At 38.7% G+C, this 23,029-nt stretch overlaps 1 protein-coding gene and 1 non-coding gene across 2 annotated transcripts; both read left to right on the top strand.

Moving 5' to 3' along the window:
* Positions 1 to 15,974: 15,974 nt before the first annotated feature.
* LOC137735822 (small nucleolar RNA R71) lies at positions 15,975 to 16,085 on the top strand. The gene has a single exon (XR_011068725.1). It is a non-coding gene; the product is annotated as a small nucleolar RNA R71 (small nucleolar RNA).
* A 5,162-nt stretch (positions 16,086 to 21,247) lies between these two features.
* Positions 21,248 to 21,967, top strand: LOC137733404 (kiwellin-1-like). The gene has a single exon (XM_068472556.1). It carries the CDS (start codon positions 21,248 to 21,250, stop codon positions 21,818 to 21,820), a length of 573 nt encoding a protein of 190 aa, XP_068328657.1. The 3' UTR covers positions 21,821 to 21,967.
* The last annotated feature ends 1,062 nt before the right edge of the window (positions 21,968 to 23,029 follow it).

The raw sequence follows: 23,029 nt of genomic DNA on the forward strand, positions 1-23,029 counted from the left end.
GTCCAAACCAATGTCTTTTGGTTGTAGAGATCTTTTTCATATACGGAAGAATAAGAGTGAGAGAAATCTCAAAGATGAAGAAGAAGAAAGAGATGACAAATAAAAAACTAAAACAGTAAGGGATAGTGAAAAAATAAATCAGACTTAGAGCACAGATGACATGCAATTGAATTTGGGGTTTGTTAACAACGATGGGGTGTGGGGTGAGAGGGAGAAATAGGAGTTGAGGGGGAAGAGAGGCAGGGGAAGAGGATATGGCCGTTGGATTTCTATTCCTATAGAACTGATCTTGAGAGGATCTGAATCCAATAAATAGTTAGAATATGTATATTCTATCACTCTCTCTCGCCCTACGTTTACATGAAAGAGTCTACTCAAGTAAAAAAAAAGGGAACCAGAAAACAGACACTGCATTGCAATGTTCGAATCCAAATGTAAAAAATAGAACCAAGTAACGGACACTGCATTCTAGTGTTTGAATCCAATTGTAATTAAAAAAATAAAAAATAAAAAAAACAAAAACAAAAAAACAAAAAAAGCGGACACTGCATTGCAGTGTTGAATCCAATTGTAAAAAAAAACAAAACTAGGAAACGGACACTGCATTACAGTGTATGAATCTAAATGTAAAAAACAAAGATAGGAAACGGACATTGCATTACAGTGTCTGAATCTAAATGTAAAATTGGGAGTCGTGTGACGTGTGAAGTGTAGGAGACATGTGAGTGATGGAAAAAATAGAACTAGGAAACGAACATTGCAACGCAATGTCTGAATCCAAATGCACAAAGGAACATGTAGGAGGCATGTGAGTGATGAAAAAAACGAAACCAATAAATGGACGCTGCAACTCAGTGTCTGAATCCAAATGTAAAAAATAGAGTCAGGAAACAGACACTGCATTGTCTGATCCATACTGACTTATTCCAAATATAAAACTATAAGAAAGAGAGTGTTAGTTGAAGTGGATGCCAAATGTAGTTGCAGATTTTGTAATTTTTATTTATTTTAAATGCATTTAAGTATCACAATATATGATTGACCTATTTATGATTAACATAACTATTGTTGATCTATTATTAATATTTTAACTTCTTACTGATTTTTCACAAAATCACCCTAAAAAATTTCATATATGACAAAAATGCATATATTCTGGTCTGATGCGCAATTGAGTGGTTTCCTCCAGTTTTCCAATAAAAATTAGTGTGAAAGGTTCAATGCTTTTGTTGGCCTAGCTCATACCTAATGACGCTACTGTGTTAAAAAGTGTGAAGCTGTACAACATGTTGTACTATCATCATCTCTCCTGTTTCTTCTTTCGTAGTATTCCAAGTTTTTGGGGGGATAAAGTTCACTTGAAATAGTGAAATGAGTAATCTTCTTTTGTCATATATTTGACATTGTATTTTTGTCTCTCTTTTTGGTGTCAATTGGATATTATTTTGTTAAACTATCAAATTTAACAATATGCATTAATAGACTAAATAACCAATCGTTTTTAATTTGACAGTATGACAATATATAATCTCAACATGACATTAATATTCAACTTCTGAATTATAACCATACATCATCCACGTTTAAATCTTATTTTGCATCTATATTTAGTCCCAAGTTTAATTAGAAGCCCTCTCAAGATCCAAAAAGATTTTCTTTCTAGCTATTTCTTTAGTCCATATCGTTTACTTTTAGTATCTTTTTGGGTAATTGATAAAAAACTACCTCAACTATTGGTTTGATGACACTTTCATACCTCATATGTTAAAAATGACAATGTCAAACCTCATCTTACGAATTTGTGCCAATATCAGACCTCCGTCAGTTTTTCTGTTACTTTTTCTGTTAAATGCTGACGTGGCCAGAGATGGGACCCACTCACTAGTCCAACTGGATTAAAAAAAATAAAATATATTTTTCATAATTAAATATTCAAAAATTAAAAAACTAAACTAATAAAAAAGGCCTAGGGATGCGGGCCTTCCTTTCTTCCACCCGCACCAACCCTTCTTTCTCTCTTTTCTTTATCTTCTCCCGCAGCTCTCTCCCACTCTAACTCCCTCTTCTCTCTGCAACCATCAGCGCTGAGGAGGAGAGCAGCGGAGAGAGGGAGGAGAAGAAGGGTCTAAAGGCGAAGAAAGTGGAGGTGGGAAGGAGATGAGGGTTTTGACGACCGAGAGGAGGTGGAAATCAAGAGGTCGAGAGGAAGAGAGAGGTCGGAGGAGGGACTAAGTGGAGAGAAGGTAGGAGGGTGATGGGTGTGTTGACACACCCCGACCGAGATCAGGGCGTGCTGGCCGTCACACGGAGGTGACGTAGCCATGTGCACGTGCGGAAGCTAAAGAAAGTAATGTAAAAGTACAAATAATTTAAAAACTAGCATACAAAGTACTAAGACAAGTGCTAGCATAAGTGAAACGCTAAGTTCAGAGCATAAAGTCTACAGCAGTCCAAAGAAAATGATACGACAATAGTACACCCGAAGGTGACCCTACAATGGTGAGTATCTGTCAGAAATGCCGGCACGCCCTTTGGGAAAACCACCGAACCTGCTAGACCACTAGAACCTGGAGGGGTGCAAAACAAAAGCGTGAGTGGGCAAAACAAAGCTCTTTGAAAACCATTTAGCAAAATACATTCTAACCCCTCGCCATAAAACCTGTATACTTCCCAGAAAATAAACATATATACGTATGTATAAATATGCCAAACATGCTTAAGGGTATATCAATCATGCTCAAGAATGTGCCATGTCAAAGCCTCATAATGATATGCAAGTGCTCAAGTATAAATCACATCCATAGCATAACATCTGGCAGCCGGAGTCACCTAACGTGACCTGTACGGCTGCATTTAGAGCTCAAATCTCAAATTCAATAACTGAACCTGCCCACGAGTCGGAACCACCTAAAGTGGTCTGTACGACAGGCCTGGGTGTAATACATATGTACGCTCTAGTGCTACGATCACGTGAAGGCTGTGCGAATACTCGCGGGTCACCTACGAGTCGGAACCACCTAATGTGGTCTGTACGACAGGACTGTGTACCTAACTTGGATCCAAGTTGAGCGTGTGGTGCGGGAGGTGAACATCACGTGAAGGACTGTGCCCTACTCTGGGCGGGAGCACTAACACCGGGGGTGCAGGTTATGAGCTCTTTAAGCATCTCAATCTACTACTGAACAATAATCACGAATACCACTTACCTGGCACTTACCTGCGCTTCCACAGCACCAAATACGCATATATATATATGCATGCCACTACTAATGCATGTGATGATGCATAAATGATAAGAATATGGTGCATGGCATAACATAAATAACCCTTTTTAAACATTTTCTGGGAATATAAATGTATATAGGTATATACGGAAAACCAAAAGCCCACTCACTGGTATGTGGAAGGGTCGTAGCCCCCCTGCCTCGAGTGTGCACGCTCGTCCTCGGGATACGAATCACCTATATGCGAAATAACTACGAAAATGTTAATTTAAAAGCACATAACCAACTTCTCGTAATAACTTCTCATACATTGCTCAAAATGGACAATTGAATATACCAACGTGCTCTACACAACCTCAGGATCACAACCATATTTTTAGAAAAATTTTCCTCCGCCGCACGCGCCCCCATGCGCCGGCCAAGGCACGGCCACACGCGCAGGCACGTGCGGTGCACACGGACGGCGTCAACTGACGCCGTTAGGAATATTCCGTCAGTTTTGACAGATTCTATTAACGGCGTCAGGAATATTCCGTCAGATTTGACGGAATATTCCGTCACCTTCTCCGGCGAGTCTCCGGTGCCGTCGCCGGCGCCGGAAAACTGGGAAAATTTCAAACTTAGTTTTCTCACTCGTTTCTCAACCAATTTTCATGATTTTTGAACCAAAATGAAGCTTAGGACTAGTAGAATCACGATATACCACTTTTAAAGGCTAAAAACCACGCGATCATACCTGTCTTCAAACTTAAAAAACCGGCCAACTTTGAACTAAGCTATCCCGACGTCCAAATTTGTCCAACGAAGCACTCCGAGGCTCCTTGGGACCTCACTAAGACACCTATGAGCTTCAAAAGTCCAAAAACATGCTAGATTAAGTTTGCATGAATAGTGTTCAAATCGGATTACCTTGAATCGACGTGAAAACGAATGATTTCTCACCTGAAAATAGTATGGTTGCACTCGCACGAGCTTCACGAGTTCGAAGGTGTCCTTAGTTTCCTCGATCTGGGATGGTTTGAGGGGTTTTGGGTTTGTCCGTACAAGTTTGAAGGAAGAAGAAGAATAATAGAGGACTTGGGGGGGAGAGAGAGAGAGACAGGGAAGAGACAGAGGGAGAGGGAAACACGGGAGAGAGAGACAGTGTGTGTGAGTGTGTGTGTGTGGTCCAACACATGCCACTCCACACAAAACAACCAATAACGTGACCAAAAACGAACTAGGGGGCAAAGTCGTAATTTCACACGTACGTTAATAAGAATTTTGGGACGGGATGTCACATGTGTAGGAGGGGAAGGGGATCTGGGTGTGGGTTTGGTATTTTTTTTTTTTTTTTTTTTTTTTTTTGGTGTGGGATTTAGGTGTGGGCTTTGTTTTTTTGGTTTCTTCATTGGGGTGGTGAAGATGGACGAAGAAAGGCGACGATGGGGTGGTGAAGGAAGGTTGGATATGGAGGGACTAGGGGAGGGATGGATCGCATTGGGAGGTGGTGGTGAGGGAAGGCTGAGTGCAAGTGGGGAGAAGGACGAAGAAGGGAGACCACATCCCAGAAAGAGGAGAAAGAAATGAGAGAGAGAGGGTGGTGGAGGAAGGTTGGGGGGATGGTGAAGGGTTTGGTGGCTATCGAAGAGAAGAAGAAAAAGGGTTGGTGTGCATGGAAGGGAAGGCCGGATCCCTTAGGCCATTTTTTAGATTTTTTAGTTTTTTAATTTTTTTAATTTTTGAATATTTAATTATTAAAAATATATTTAATTATTTTTTAATCCAGTTGCATTAGTGAGTGGGTTCCATCTCTGGCCACGTCAGCATTTAATAGAAAAAGTATCAGAAAAACTGACGGAGGTCTGACATTGGCACAAATTCATAAGATGAGGTATGACATTGTTATTTTTAAAAGATGAGGTATGAAAGTGTCGTTAGACCAATAATTGAGGTAGTTTTTTCTATTGTAAATAATCAGATATTGAATCAACCAAGAAATACAGAAGAAACAATAAATACTTGATTTGTATGGCGGTTATAACTAGTAGATTTCTTTTTGCATTTTCTATAGCCATATCGATTGAATGCGATATTTTTCAGCTTTAATTTTTGTTTTCCAAAATTTGTAACATTTTATTTTCTTCATCGTGCTTTGTTTGAATTGACCAATATCTTGTCCTACATCATACTCTTCCACTTGAAAGGAACTCGACCCGTGTTTGTCTTTAAATGATCTTGATAGCTAGTAGACAACTTCCTTGTTAAGCAAATAAATTCTTTAACTCGAGAAGCAGAAATTTCAGTGTACTTAATTAGGTGGAATAATCATGAAGTTAATTCCATACAAAATTAAAGTATGCCAAAATAACCAAAATATTTTTTGTCACGCCCCGACCCGCGAATAAAGACTATTCACAAGTTAGGGCGTGAGCCATATCTTAGCTATAGAAATAAATTCTACAACCAAGACAGGGTAGAAAAATTAAAATAAAATTATTTGGAGCTGATTACACAATACATGCTATAAAACTAGTTAACAACTTTTACATATTAATCGCTTGAGTTTACTACATAAATTTTTTGAATATGCAGTGGTATAACTATAGTGCACAAATTAACTCACAACAAAAAGTACCAACAAAATAATAATTAAATTGTAACAACTCTTTCGAATGCCTGAAATATATGCAAATGAGATGGATGAATATACTGTAACAACCCGTCTCCAAAAACTACAGTTTTTATAATTTTAAAATGTGAAATTTCGAAAATGCCCTTCAAGGCAAATGCGTTGACTTTTTTTGACCCCTTGTCGAGTCACGTAAGATCCATTTTCTTGGCGTATCTTCGTAGTGCTCGTTGCTACGAACGCGTGGGCACAAACGGAATGTCATTTGGAGTTATAACGAAGGATTATTAACGATGAAGTCGAGGGCAAAATTGTAAATGTATTATTTTGTAGAATGCTCCAAATTTTTGGAGCAAAATCTAGAAAGCCACGTGTGTGGCCCAGACTAAAAGGGAAGAAAAGTTGGGCAGTGGAGATGGAAGATAAAGGAGAGAAAAGAGGGAGGAACCAGACCAATTAAGAAAGGGAGAAAAGGAGGAGAACCAATGGGAAAATAGGAAAGAAGGAAAAAGGAGGGAAGAGGAGAAGGAGGGGAACCGAACCGGTTTCCCCTTAACTCGTGACCCGATGGTGACCAGTGAGTTTCTCCGACGAAATTCATCATTTTTTCGACAAATTGAGCCGATCTACCACTCCGAATCATCATCTGGACCCTTCCTCTACCATTTACATACCAAATTCGAGGAGACTGGGTTCGGGATTGTGAAGAAATACACTGGTGGGTGCAAGGGGCTTCGGGGCGGCGATCCCTCAAATCCGAAGGTAATCTTGTCAACCACCGCCACCAAAAAAAGCTTCCCTTAACCGTAGGAACAAAGCCCATGCATTGGTTGTGGCGCTGGAGTTGTTTTGGAGTCGAATTAAGAACACCCAAAGCTAAGGGTTTCCGGCGGGTTCGTGGCGATTTGAGACTTTTCCCTGCCAAATTGGCCTTAGTCACAAGTATGAAATTTTCTCTACTCAATGAGATCTTCATTTCTTCGAGAATTTTTAGAAATATTTGATTTTTCCGGCGAGTCAAGGCGGCCGACCGCCGTGTACGCGGTGCGTGGGCCGAGACCCCTTCTGACCCTCCTAGGATAAATTTGATACCTCAATTTTATATGTAAGGTCTGGTTGATGAAATATCATTGTTCAAACATAGTTTTGTTAGCAATCGCCACTTGATCTTTATATGAATTGACGATCCAACCATTAGACCATCACCAAACTTTAATACATTATAGTACGTAATATTTGAGGACAATAGGAACTTACAGATTGGGAATCCAACGTACGGATCTTCCCATTGGATTTGTAAGCTCGTAAAATAAAACGTCAGCCGCCACTTAATTTTAGCAATTGGCAGAGATCCGACCGTTGAATCATTCCAAAACTTTAGGATGTTGTTCTAGAAACATAATGTGGATCTTGGGAAGTTACGGATCGGAAATCTGAGATACGGATCTTCCCAATTGAGTTACGTAGGGTTGTGGACCCTACCGTTGATCTTTGACCGACGGTTGACTTTTGGTCAATGGGTCTCAAATCATTCTAGAATGTCCTTGAGGATGTGTTTTATGTAAGTTACGTGTTTTATTGATAAGAATTATGAGACATGATTTGATAATTGTTCTAGGCGCCGGTCCTTTGTGACGCCTCTGTATTCGTGTTAATGAGTTGTAGCGCGGACCTCAAGTGAGTGGGCATTTGTTTTCTATACACACACACATTTACAATTTCCATAAACATTTTTATATGGAATTATGCTTTGCTTGCCGTGTCACAAATGAGTTACATTTTAAGTATTGCATTATTATAAATCGTGAATTATATCGTTTGATGCTGCGGAGGCTCAGGTAAGCTTCAGGTGAGTATATTATGATGGTATTGGTTGCATGGCACATTGTTATACATTGATGCAATTAGAGCTCATCATTGCTGCACCCCGGTGTTAGTGCTCCCGCCTGAGGCCAGGGCACAGTCCTTCACATGATGTTCACCTCCTGCACCTCACGCTCACCTTGGATCTGTTGAAGTTATCCTTCCTCATGCTAGAATATGTTTAGTATAATGGCACAAGTAAGGGTGTCGAATCCACAGGGACTAATTGGACCTATACAACTACTTGTTTTGCAAGAACTCTATAAGATAAATAAAACTAATCAATTTAGGCAGATTTGTTGTTGTAACTTGAAAGCACAAGAAAATGAAGTAAACACAAATAAATGAATCAACAACTAATGAAATGAGATAGCACAAATGGAGATGAAGCTAGAGATTCGGTTTCACCATTGCTAAGCCAAGTCCATGCTTGTTAAGTCAGTTTATACTCAGCCATCTACCTATTTCTTGGGTTTGTTTCACTTAGATATGATCAACCATATGATGTGTGGACTTGATCAAATGTTCCTAATCATGAACCTAATTGTGATGTGCAACTTTGGTTCCTAATCAAGAACATGACACGCACAAGAAACTTTCATAAAACCAAAGGAAACACTCGGCAGGATGTTTGCAAAACATTCCCTTCATTCATTCACATATCCACCAAGAATATGCATGATGTGTGCTTTAATCTTGGCTAAACAACCTGTGGTTAATTCAAATGGTGATCAAGCATTACAATCAACACACAAAGTCGCAACTAAATCAGAGAATGAAACAAGAAATAGATGGATCAACTGAGCATTCTGAATTAACTACATGGCAATCTTGCAAGGCTACATCGAATCCCTAGAAAGAGATTAGTTACACTTCATGTTTACAGAATGTTTGACATAAAAATATACAACATGAATGAACATAGAATTAAGGAGAAGGAACCCTTGAAGCAAAACTGATGTCGAAATCCCTTAAGAGTTGCCTTCGGTGTTGGTGCTCCAAGTGTGTTGTAAATGAATGTGGAGCGGCTAAGGTTGAATGGTTTCTGCGAATGGGAGAGTGTATGGAATGAAGCCCCGAAGAAGTTGCTGAAATGCCTAATTCGCTTGGTTTAAATATGGAGATGAATAGATGGGAGAGGGAACATGACAGCTAGGTGAATGCATGTGCAAAGCTGGAAATGTGATGCTGGAAAGTGGAGGGGGAGTCACGGTCATGATTGTGTTTGTGTGAATGGTTATGGAGTGGGTGGATTTCTGGGATGGTGATGCACGGCATAAGGGAAATATGAATGCATGTGGCTAATTTAATTGAAGATGCATGTGGAATGGCTGCAAGGATGAAGTGGACAACCTGGAATTGGTTGTAACAAGCTGGAACAGGGGTATGAAAGTGCACGGCATGGGCATAAGGGAGCTGGAAATGCAAAGGTGAACTGGAAAGGCCAGGGAATGCACGGCCAGGTGTGTGGAAATGCATGTGAGTGCATGTATTGGTGTTGGAAATGCATAAGTGAGCTGGAAGTGCATATGAGTCCACGGCAATGTGTGTGGAACCACCCAACATGGCCGAATTGCACCACTTTCCTTCCACATCTTTTCCTGAAATTCCAGCAGCCAAATTAGTCCTAGATTCCTCATTTGGACTTCAAATTAACTCCCCAGAATCCTCTCCACGTTTGGAATAATGCTCAGCTACCAAAAGGAGTGTTTTTACTTCATTTGCCTTCCAATTGATCCTATTACACACTTGGCTGCACACTAACACCAAATAATGTAAAATGCAACCATTTTAATCCAAAAACATCACAAAGACACCAAATATGGAAGATATAAACGCATGCAAAATGTGAACTATCAAATACCCCCAAACCTGGTTTTTGCTAGCCCTCGAGCAAACTTAAAACTAAAACACACAAAACACTATCATCTAACTAAACCACTTTCGCTGGTCAAACGATTGCACTGAGCGTGTGCAACAAGCCTTTGAACCCCTAGGTGTCCCTAGTTGGAGGAGTTGTGTCTCCTGAGGGTTTACAGTGATGACACCCACAAACATTTACAACATCTGCAAACAATTTGGTTAAAACATACTTTAAACAAACTAATAAGAACTAATGAAAACTATGTCATAAATTCAACTCAAAAGTTTGCCACTTCAAAGAATCGTATCAATTGTAACGTATAAAGCTATTTCTCCATTTTCTTACAACTTCAACATAGGTCACCATACCCAAATGCTTAAGATAGAATTCGCTTCAACTCTACTCTTCACAGATTTCACTCAAATTTTCACTCAGATCCTAAGGTTTAGTCTCTCCACAACCATATATGAGTGAAATTATGTGAAGGGAATCAAAAGTCTCACATATGAATTCTGAAATGAAAGCACAATTTCTGAGTAGATCTCATGAAATGAATCAAATGCTAAGAATATAGATAACACACACACTTACCATCACCCATGAATACATCCTCAATGATCAGCTAGGTCTTTCTCAAGATTGTAATGTAAGGCATAGGTTATAGGTTACGAAAGAAGTGATATGAAATACTAGAGCTTGGGGCATACCAAAGTGTCCTTGAGGATCATGCTCTTCACTTGCATTTGTCTTCTTTCTTCTTTGTTTTTGGCGTCCAGGCCCTATGCATTATAATGAGGAGATTTGGAACTTGTATCCACTTTGATTCTCTTTTTTTTTTTATATAGCTTTATTTTTAGAAACAACTTCAACATAGGTGCCCTCGGTACATGCCACAATCTTGTTCTAAAGCTCAATTTACCTTTAGTCTTCATCACATTGGTATTCCCCAAACTATAACGTATGGCTTGTAATGGGCTAGAATGGGTAGAGTATGGTGTGGGTGATGAAAGAATTAGGCTAAAGTGTTTGGCTGCAACAAGGATGAATGGAGCACACAAAGGGATAGGATTTAAGCCTTTTAGTAGTTAAAACATGCATAGCCTAACATCGTCTCATTGAGTTCATTCATGAATGATACTAAACACATGGTATCTGCAAAAGAGAGTAATTCTTAGTATCCAATCAAAATAGAAGTAATGAGATCATTTAAAGTGAAATTGAAAGAAAAAGATAGGAGTAGAAACCCTTTAAACCCTCTCAAAGACGCAATTAGGCTCAAAATAACTCACTAGGGTAGTCTCCACAATTCTTCTTCCAGAATTTGAGTATGGTACCTCTATCATCATAATTTCAAAAGTTACAGCTTTATAAATGACAACAAGATGCAACCCTTTTTCATAGCAACCCAATAGTTTGTTTGCAAACATAGCCCTCATATACATTCGTATTAGTAAGCAAAAACACACTTAACCAAAACTAACACAACTAACACAAAAAAAAACAAACCTTCCATCCCACACCCCCAAACCTAATCAAATCATTGTCCTCGATGCTTAAACTTGTATTTAATGCAAGTAGGCAAAGAATATGGAATGGTGACAACATAAACACAAAATAAGGAAAGAACACAAACCACACTAGGTTGCCTCCTAGTAAGCGCTTTATTTAATGTCTAGGCAAGACATGGTAGCTTGTTCACGGTGTTGTAAACTTAAGAAAATCTACAACTTGATAAACTTGCTCTTCCTCCACTTTCTCCAAATATGGTTTCAATCGCTGCCCATTGACTTTAAAAGAGGTGCCATTCTTCATGTTCTCTATCTCCACAGCTCCGTGGGGAAATGTTTGCAGCACCTTAAATGGTCCCACCCACCTAGACTTCAATTTACCTGGAAAAAGTCTCAAACGTGAGTCATACAACAGTACTTTCATACCTTGGTGAAACTCCTTCCGTAGGATGGCCTTGTCATGATAGAGCTTAGTCCGTTCCTTGTAGATTTTGGCATTCTCATATGCTTCATTTCTGAGTTCTTCCAACTCATTAAGTTGGAGCTTCCTTGCTATTCCAGCATCCTTGTAATCAAAGTTGAACTTCTTGATGGCCCAATATGCACGGTGTTCAAGCTCCATTGGCAAATGACAAGCTTTCCCAAACACAAGGCGATAAGGACTCATGCCAATGGGGGTCTTGTATGCTGTTCTATATGCCCATAGTGCATCATTCAACCTCAGTGACCAATCCTTCCTTGTAGGGTTTACGGTCTTCATCAAAATGTTCTTGATCTCCCTATTGCTAATCTCCACTTGTCCTGAGGTTTGAGGATGGTACGGGGTTGCCACTTTGTGGTTGATGTTGTACTTCTTCATCAAGGATTCAAAGGGTTTGTTGCAGAAATGGCTGCCACCATCACTAATAATAGCTCTTGGGGTTCCAAACCTACAAAAAATTATATCTTTAAGAAAATTCAAAACAACCTTATGATCATTAGTTCTTGTAGCAATGGCTTCAACCCATTTAGATACATAATCTACTGCCACTAATATGTATAAGTAGCCAAAAGAGGATGGAAATGGTCCCATGGAATCGATTCCCCAAACATCAAAGAGCTCCACCACCAAAATGTTGTTCAATGGCATCTCATTTCTTCGGCTAATGTTCCCCATTTTCTGGCATCTATCACACTTAGAACAAAAATCAAAAGCATCTTTGAATAAAGTAGGCCAAAAGAAACCAGATTGTAAAACCTTTAGAGATGTCTTTTTGGCACCAAAATGTCCTCCACATGCCAATGTATGGCTGAACGTTAGAATGCTTTGTTGCTCACTCTCTGGGACACATCTCCTAATGATTTGGTCAGGGCAATATTTAAACAAATATGGTTCGTCCCAAACGTAGTGCTTTACCATGGCAAGGAACTTCTTTCTTTCCTGAAAAGAGAGGTCATTTCTAATTACACCACAAGCAAGATAATTAACAAAATCAGCATACCATGGTTCTTTTTCTTGAATAACAAGGAGTTGTTCATCTGGAAATGATTCATTTAGAGACAAAGGTTGTTCAACTCCATGGTTTTCATTGAGCCGTGACAAATGGTCAGCCACAACATTATCACTTCCCTTCTTATCTCGAATTTCCAAGTCAAACTCTTGCAGTAAGAGTATCCATCTAATTAAGCGTGGCTTAGCATCCTTTTTTGTCATCAAGTACCTAAGGGCTGCATGATCAGAAAACACAATAACTTTAGATCCAACAAGATATGACCGAAACTTCTCTAAGGCAAAAACAATAGCAAGCAACTCCTTTTCAGTTGTGGAATAGTTAAGTTGAGCATCATTTAGAGTCCAGCTTGCATAGTAGATCACGTGTGGGAGCTTGTTCACCCTTTGCCCTAAAACTGCACCAATAGCATAGTCAGAGGCATCACACATTAATTCAAAAGGTCAAGACCAATCTGGTGCCATAATAATAGGGGCCGAGGTTAATTCATGTTTCAAAGTATTGAATGCATCCATACAAGCTTTATCAAAATGAAATACAACATCTTTAGCTAACAGATTGCATAATGGACGAGTGATCATTGAAAAGTTCTTAATGAAACGACGATAAAAGCCCGCATGTCCCAAAAAACTTCTTACTCCCTTCACGGTTGTGGGAGCTGCCATATTGGTGATGATGTCAATTTTGGCTTTGTCCACCTCCATTCCTTTGCTAGAGATTACATGCCCCAACACAATTCCTTGTTTCACCATAAATTGGCACTTTTCCCAATTGAGAACCAAATTTGTTTCCTGACATCTTTGAAGTACTAAAGAGAGATGGTTAAGACATTCATCAAAAGAGGAACCAAACACTGAAAAGTCATCCATAAATACCTCAATGAATCTTTCTACCATGTCAGAAAAGATTGCCAACATGCATCTTTGGAATGTTGCTGGAGCATTGCAAAGTCCAAAAGGCATTCTCCTATATGCAAATGTGCCAAAAGGGCAAGTAAAGGTAGTTTTCTCTTGATCCTCCGGAGCAATTGCAATTTGATTGTAACCTGAGTAACCATCAAGAAAACAATAGTGTGAGTAACCTGCCAATCTCTCAAGCATTTAATCTATGAAAGGCATAGGAAAGTAATCTTTTCTAGTGCTAGAATTCAACTTCCTGTAATCGGTGCAAACACGCCAACTAGCCGTGGGCTTTGTGGGCACAAGCTCTTTGTTTTCATTCTTCATCACCGTGATTCCCACCTTCTTAGGTACCACCTGAATAGCACTCACCCATTTGCTATCAGAAATGGGATATATTATCCCCACATCTAACAACTTCAACACTTCATTCCTCACAACTTCCTTCATGTGTGGATTGAGCCTCCTTTGTGGTTCACGGGTTGACTTTGCTCCTTCCTCCAAAAAAATCCTATGCATGCACATGGTAGGGCTTATTCCCTTGATATCTGCAATAGACCAACCAATAACTGATTTGAACTCTTTTAACACCCTAATTAGTTTATCTTCTTCATTTGGGGTGAGGTCAGAAGTTATGATAACTGGAAGAGTTTCAAATTCAGCTAGATATGCATACTTTAGATGTGGTGGAAGTGGTTTAAGTTCAAGTTTTGGTGCCTTAACAGTGGAAGGGGTTAAATGTGACCTCGATGGTTCTAAAGGCTCTAAAAAAGGTGAAATATTCAAAGGATACGGTGCCAATGCTTCCAAGGCAGCTACCTCTTCCATGAGTGCATCTTCTTCATCAAACTCATCTTGAGATTGACTCAAAATAGTTTGTAATGGTTCATTAGATTGTGCCTGCAAGAACTTAGAGAAAACAAGCGAATCAAGCACATCAATAGCATAACAATCAAGAGATGAAGAAGGATGTGAAAGAGACTCAAACACTTTGAATTGAACGGTCTCTCCTAGCACTGTCATAGTGAGGAGTCCATTTTGCACATCAATGATGGTCTTGGCCGTGGCCATAAACGGTCTCCCAAGCAAAATAGGCAACTCTCGGTCATGTATAGGAGCTTCTTCCATGTCCAACACTACAAAATCCGCAGGCAAGATTAGTTTATCAATTTGAACTAGAATGTCCTCTACTATACCTCTTGGATATTTCACGGATCTGTCCGCAAGTTGTAATGAGATGGTGGTGGCTTTCAATTCCCCCAAACCTAGTTGAAGGTACATGGAATAAGGCATTAAGTTGATGCTAGCACCTAAGTCAAGCATCGCCTTCTCTACCTTCTTGTCCCCTATGGTGATGTTGATAGAAAAACTTCCTGGATCCTTGAGCTTTGGTGGAAGTTTTCTTTGCAACACGGCACTTACATTCTCGGACACCACTACCTTCTCATGTGGTCCATACTTCCTTTTGTAGTTGCTTAACTCTTTGAAGAACTTCCCATAAGCTGGCATGTTCCTAATGACATCAAGCAAAGGTAAGTTAACATTCACCTTACTTAGAATATCAAAAATCTCCTTAAATGACTTATCCTGCTTGCTCTTGGCAAGTCTTCCAGGGAATGGTATTGGTGGAGTGTAAGGTTTCTCGGCCTTGTGAAGATTTGGGGCTTCCAACGAGGAAGTAGCATGGCTTGGTTCCTCATTTGGTTTCTCATTTTCTCCTTGAGTAACCCCTGCATTCACATGATCAGATTCATTAGTAACTTCATTGCCAACTCTATTATTGATAACCTTACCACTTCTAAGTGTAGTGATTGCTTTGGCTTGCTCTTGGTTCCTTTGGAGTATCACGGGTTGGCTTGGAAACTTTCCAACCTCTCTTTGGTTCAAGGCATCTGCAATCTGCCCCAATTGTGTCTCCATTTTGGTTAGAGTCGCCGAATGTTGTTGGAGAGTGCTATTGGTGGTTTGTTGGAATTGCAAGGTATTTTGGGCTAACAATTTAACCGTATCCTCAAGTGTAGGTTTTGGTTGGAAGTTTTGGAATTGATTGTTGTTCTTCCACGAAAGATTGGGATGATCTCTCCAACTTGAGTTATATGTATTGGAATACACATCATTCCTTGGCCTTTGATTGTAAGAATTCATGAGGTTCACTTGCTCTTGGACAAACTCGGGATAAGCCTCCCTAGATGGACATTGATGAGTAGGATGGCTTGGTATGTTGCAAATGGCACACACTTCATTTGCTTTTGGCACCATGTTGAGCACGGATTCAAGCTTCTTTTCTAGGTTAGCTACCTGCAAAGAAAGATCATGATTAGAACTTGTTTCATATACTCCAACTCTCTTACCCCTTAAATCTTTGTGTTGAGCATTAGATCCCAACATCTCATAAATGTTATATGACTCTTGAGCATTCTTTTTCTTCAAAGCTCCACCTGCTGCATTATCAACAGTTGATTGACATGTTTGGGTTAGTCCATCATAGAAAATTTGCATTTGTAAGTGAATAGGTAACCCATGGTGTGGACATTGCAGCAAAAGGCCTTTAAAGCGCTCCCAACACTCATTGAAAGGTTCTCCATCATCTTGTTTGAAGTTGAAGATTTGTCCCCTTAATGTGGCTGTCTTTTGAGTGGAAAAGAACTTCTCCAAAAACTTCTTAGCCACGGCATCCCATGTGGTGAGGGAACCAGGTGCTAGAGTCATCAACCAACCCTTGGCCTTATCTTTCAAGGTGTAAGGAAACACTCTCATTCTCAAATTTGCTTCACTTACTCCCTACAAAGGTAAACCACTCACCACATTGTAAAATTCTTTAATATGAGCCAAAGGATCTTCATTATGTAAGCCATAAAAAGAAGGAAACATATGGAAATGTGAAGATTTAAGATCATAGTTTCTAGCTTCTGTGGGCAGCAAGATGCATGAAGGTGAATTTGGTATGATTGGTTGAGCAAAGTCCTCCAAAGCTCGAAGATCATCTTGGTTGCCCGCCATCTCTTCTTCTCTTTCCCAATTAAAGTGCTCAGATCCTTCACTTGTTGGACTAGACGGTTTCCCTTCCTCTTCTTCACGGACAATGGAGGAACTTGTTGGCACAAAGCTTTCCAAAGTGTTGCCCTTTAACCGTTCAATTATTTGGCCTAATTCAGCAAGTCTATTTGACATATACTACCTAAAACAAGATAAAACAAGTTTGAATAAAAATCAGAAGTCTACTTAAAATGAAAAGAACAAGGTTTAATATCAAAACAAGCAATTATAAGGGACTGAAATCAGTCCCCGGCAACGGCGCCATTTTTGTTGAAGTTATCCTTCCTCATGCTAGAATATGTTTAGTATAATGGCACAAGTAAGGGTGTCGAATCCACAGGGACTAATTGGACCTATACAACTACTTGTTTTGCAAGAACTCTATAAGATAAATAAAACTAATCAATTTAGGCAGATTTGTTGTTGTAACTTGAAAGCACAAGAAAATGAAGTAGACACAAATAAATGAATCAACAACTAATGAAATGAGATAGCACAAATGGAGATGAAGCTAGAGATTCGGTTTCACCATTGCTAAGCCAAGTCCATGCTTGTTAAGTCAGTTTATACTCAGCCATCTACCTATTTCTTGGGTTTGTTTCACTTAGATATGATCAACCATATGATGTGTGGACTTGATCAAATGTTCCTAATCATGAACCTAATTGTGATGTGCAACTTTGGTTCCTAATCAAGAACATGACACGCACAAGAAACTTTCATAAAACCAAAGGAAACACTCGGCAGGATGTTTGCAAAACATTCCCTTCATTCATTCACATATCCACCAAGAATATGCATGATGTGTGCTTTAATCTTGGCTAAACAACCTGTGGTTAATTCAAATGGTGATCAAGCATTACAATCAACACACAAAGTCGCAATTAAATCAAAGAATGAAACAAGAAATAGATGGATCAACTGAGCATTTTGAATTAACTACATGGCAATCTTGCAAGGCTACATCGAATCCCTAGAAAGAGATTAGTTACACTTCATGTTTACAGAATGTTTGACATAAAAATATACAACATGAATGAACATAGAATTAAGGAGAAAGAACCCTTGAAGCAAAACTGATGTCGAAATCCCTTAAGAGTTGCCTTCGGTGTTGGTGCTCCAAGTGTGTTGTAAATGAATGTGGAGCGGCTAAGGTTGAATGGTTTCTGCGAATGGGAGAGTGTATGGAATGAAGCCCCGAAGAAGTTGCTGAAATGCCTAATTCGCTTGGTTTAAATATAGAGATGAATGGATGGGAGAAGGAACATGACAGCTAGGTGAATGCATGTGCAAAGCTGGAAATGTGATGCTGGAAAGTGGAGGGGGAGTCACGGTCATGATTGTGTTTGTGTGAATGGTTATGGAGTGGGTGGATTTCTGGGATGGTGATGCACGGCATAAGGGAAATATGAATGCATGTGGCTAATTTAATTGAAGATGTATGTGGAATGGCTGCAAGGATGAAGTGGACACCTGGAATTGGTTGTAACAAGCTGGAACAGGGGTATGAAAGTGCACGGCATGGGCATGAGGGAGCTGGAAATGCAAAGGTGAACTGGAAAGGCCAGGGAATGCACGGCCAGGTGTGTGGAAATGCATGTGAGTGCATGTATTGGTGTTGGAAATGCATAAGTGAGCTGGAAGTGCATGTGAGTCCACGGCAATGTGTGTGGAACCACCCAACATGGCCGAATTGCACCACTTTCCTTCCACATCTTTTCCTGAAATTCCAGCAGCCAAATTAGTCCTAGATTCCTCATTTGGACTTCAAATTAACTCCCCAGAATCCTCTCCACATTTGGAATAATGCTCAGCTACCAAAAGGAGTGTTTTTACTTCATTTGCCTTCCAATTGATCCTATTACACACTTGGCTGCACACTAACACCAAATAATGTAAAATGCAACCATTTTAATCCAAAAACATCACAAAGACACCAAATATGGAAGATATAAACGCATGCAAAATGTGAACTATCAGGATCTAAGTTTGGTGCCAGACCTGTCGTACAGACCACAATAGGTGGTTCTGACTTGTAGGTGACCCACGATTATTCGCACAACCTTCACGTGATCATAGCACTTGAGCGTACATATTTATGCCCAGCCCTGTCATAAAAACCACAATAGCTGGTTCTAACACATGTGCTAGCATATATTGATGAGATATAGATCCAGTCGTACATGTCACATTAGGTGACTCCAACTGGCATATTATTTTATATTGATTTCACCTAGCTTACATCTTTTAGTGAGGAAACGTTATGGCATGGCATACTTCAGTTTTTACTGGCCTTGTGCATTGGTATTCGTATGTATATACGTAGTCTTATTTTCTAAAAACTATACGAGTTTTATAGTAAGGGGTTATTACTTTCAGAAAAGAGAAATGTGTTTTCTAAAGCTTTGTTTTTGCCCACTCACCCTTCTGTTTTTCGCTCCTCCAGGTTTTAGTAGCTGAGCTTCTGTATCGACGAGGATTCTTAGCATATCTCAATATAGGTGGCTACCTATGATGGTATAATCCTTATCTTACCTTACTGTACTTTACTTATACTCTGTAATCACATGTGAAATGGGTTCATTCCTACTCACAGCACACTCTTATAATTAGGCACTTTTAGGTTTAAATTTATTCACATTTTCCACATCACTACACTTTATGGCTTCATCACCTTTTAGGAGTCGGCCAACATAACTCGATCCAGGTGTCGGCCAGCACAGATCGATTCGGCTAATCATTAGACATAAAATGTGTTCCAATAACATGGCAACAAGTGTTGTCCTAATCATTAGCAATGAAATGTGGTCCGATAGAAAAACAACAAATTTTAAGCTAATCCTTAGCCCTAATATGTGTTCCAATAGAAACACATCAAATGTGAAGTTAATCATTGACAATGGTATGTATTCAAATGGCAAAGAGACATGTGTTAAGTTAATCATGAACTAATGAATATAATGCATGATGGATGCAAGCATCAAAGGCCACGTAAAGGTTTATCTCAAGGTAAGCTTGTTGGATCAAAACACATAGTAAGTCTACAAAGAAATAGGCTAGCCAAATGGTGATGTAATAAAAGATCCAATCAATGAAAAGCCTAGCAAAACAATCTAATCTACGTGAAGCTACCAACTTAATGCATATTGCATTACAATTTATAAAGAGATGCTAATTAGTATAACCATCTCTAATTGGAAAAATTTAAGTATAAAAGTACTTGCTAGACAAAAATATATTCTTGTAGTGAAATCATTGCATAAAATCATACGATTTTTCTACTCAATAAAATCATTGCATAAAAATATATTTTTGTAGTGAAAGAATCTCTACTAACTTATATGCCAAAAATATGAGTTTTTTGTACTCATAGCGTATATAAAGAAACTCAATAAAATCATTGCATAAAAATAATTATTTATACACACACACGCACATATATATATATATATATATATATATATATTGTCATTTTTTTATACGGGGTATTACATTTTTTCCTTTCTCAAATTTCTTGTTTGGTCAACAATGGAATTTAACTCCAATTTATTAGATTGATGATTATCCAAAGTCATAATAGTTTCCAAATCACTCATACCTTGAATTTCCTGAGCCTCCACTTGTGAGAGGTCTTCTTCAATGAGACTATCAACAAGCAAAATTTCTTGTTCTTTTTCTTTCACCTTGACATCCACCATTTTTTGGCATGATGAAATATTCGTCTCCATCATTTTAGCTTCTTTTCTAATAGTAACTTGATCCATCTTTTCCAAATACAATTTGTAGACATCGGGAAAAAAAAAAATTGCTTAATAATTAGTCGCTTCAACCAAGATCAAGTTTGAATTGGATTTTCCCTTCTTGTTACTTAAACTCTTGCATTTCATCACACAACCTTCTTGTCGTTTACTATTTTGGTTTTATGATTTGTACACTTTTTATCCATGGAATGTTTAAAACCAGTTGTAATTCATTTCGCCTTTCGCTTCTCTTTGGAAAAAAAAAAAAAAATGAACGAAAATTGTGAAATCCTTTGCACTCGAGGCAAAGAAAAGAATTTAGACTGAACCAATCTCACTCATGGCACAGTCTCTTGGTACATAAATTGATTAAATGCACAAAACACACACACTAACACTCAATCACTCTGTATATTGAAATCATCAAATAATAGAACGCTCACATGCGCCTTTTCTCTCAAGCCTTGTTTTAGTACTGTGAGCAAAAAATGGATTCAGGGAAAATAGTTCATCGAGGAGACCTCATAAGCTGCATATTTTGGCATCCAACATAATTTTTGGCACATTTTGCACAAGGAATCCAAGGATCCTTCTACCTAGTTTTTTTCTTTTTTTTTTTTTTTAATGGATGGATCTTTTAGTATTTCACATTGATAATCCTTATGTATTGGAATCACCTAAGCCCTCTCACACAGCTTGGATACCGAACGAACTAACAATAAGTACAAAGCTGAAACTTAATTCTTGTATGTGGTGATATTCTTTAGAAAGTAAATACTGTGCAGATAATCATTTTGAATGTACAAGACAGTATACTTTACAAAGTCAAAGAGTAAAAAATTCATAATTTAACATAAAAATCCCCGCTGTTTGAGGCACTTCAAAGTATCCAAGAAAAAAAAAAAAAAAACCAAACAAACACACACTTCATGCATGTTCTCTATATATATCCAACAAAAGGATCCGACTTCTTCAAACCAACGTAAACCAAGGCAAGAGAAAGAAAGAGAAGATGAATAACAAGATGTTTTCAGGTTCTTTTTTCTTCATCTTAATCATTCTTGCTACGAACTGGTTGAGCATTGAAGCTCAAAAATGCAAGCCTAGTGGCAAGCTTAGGGGGAAAGAGCCTCCCCTAGGACAATGTAACCAAGGGAAAGACTCCGAGTGCTGCCAAAAAGGCAAGCTTTACCCCACCTACACGTGCTCACCTCAGGTGTCTAAGAAAACGAAAGCAACCTTGACCATCAACAGCTTTCAAAAGGGTGGTGATGGTGGCAGTCCATCAGCATGTGACAATAAGTTCCACTCGGATAAGACTCCTGTTGTGGCATTGTCGACGGGCTGGTACAACAAGGGGAGCCGGTGTTTAGGCCATATTACCATCCATGGTAATGGAAGGAGTGTCAAAGCGATGGTTGTCGACGAGTGCGACTCCACAGTAGGATGTGATGCAGAGCACGATTACCAGCCTCCGTGTGCTAACAATTTGGTTGACGCCTCTAAAGCTGTTTGGAAGGCCTTGGGAGTGTCAGAAAGTGACCCAAAATGGGGTTTTATGGATATATTCTGGTCTGATGCGTAATTGAGTGGTTTCCTCCATTTTTCCAATAAAAATTAGTGTGAAAGGTTCAATGCTTTTGTTGGGCTAGCTCATGCCTAATACTGCGACTCTGTCAAGAGTGTGAAGCTGTACAACATGTTGTACTATCATCATCTCTCTTGTTTCTTCTTTCCTATTTCCACGTTTATGGTGAATAAAGTTCACTTGAATAGTGAAATGAGTAAACTTCTTTTGTCGTATAATTGACATTGTATGTTTGTCTTTCTCTTTCTGGTGTCTTATTTTGTTAAACTGTCAATTTAACACCATGCATTAATTCAAACAATAGTCCAAAAAACCAATCGTTTTTAATTTGACAGTATGATATAATAATCAACATGACATTAATATTCAACGTCTGAATTACAAGAAGACGTTATCATCACGTGTAAATCTTATTTTGCATCTATATTTAGTCCTAAGTTTAATCAGAAGCCCTCTCAAGATCCAAAAGGATTTTCTTTCTGGCTATTTCTTTAGTTGATATATTTTAGTATCTTTTTTAGCTGTACATCATCAGATAATTGAATCAACAAAGAAATACAGAAGAAACCATAAATACATGAATTGTATGATGGTGATAAAATAAAGACAGAGAAGCTTTTCGATGTTTTCGTTACTGTCTGCCGATCATCAGATAGTGTTTATGATAAATTTTAATTCATTTACCTCACTAATTGTATTACAAAACACCACGTGTTTGAAGCAGTATACTCTATCTGAAGAGAAGATTACAAACATGTCATAATTTGACATGAAAAAACAGCTGTTTCAGACAGTATTAGGCATCAGAAGGAAGATTGAAGAAGATCACGAAGGCTTAGATTTATATCTGCAGGTGATTTTCTCTTCATCTTACTCGTTCTTGTAACAAACTGTTTGAGCATCGAAGCTCATACATGAACCCTACTGGAAATATTACGGGGGGGAAAAGCCTCCTCCAGGACAATACAACCAAGAGAATGACTTTGACGGCTACAAGAAAGGAAAGGTTCATGTGTTTGTAAGATATTTGTCATGTTATATTGTTAGTTTCATTCAAACAACAGTGACATAAACTAATAGTTTTATGTCGACAAGTCCAACAACATAACATACAATTATGTCTGGCAAAAGAACATTTTCATTCTTATATGTCGAAAAGAAAAGAAAATGACTGGAAGCCAAGCCACTGATGCTTAACCTGTCCAT

Source organism: Pyrus communis, chromosome 5 (assembly GCF_963583255.1).
Source record: "Pyrus communis chromosome 5, drPyrComm1.1, whole genome shotgun sequence".
NCBI lineage: Eukaryota > Viridiplantae > Streptophyta > Magnoliopsida > Rosales > Rosaceae > Pyrus > Pyrus communis.

Bases quoted from the DNA above. Each gene is read 5' to 3' on its own strand.
- LOC137733404 (XM_068472556.1), top strand. From the start codon at position 21,248: ATGAATAACAAGATGTTTTCAGGTTCTTTTTTCTTCATCTTAATCATT.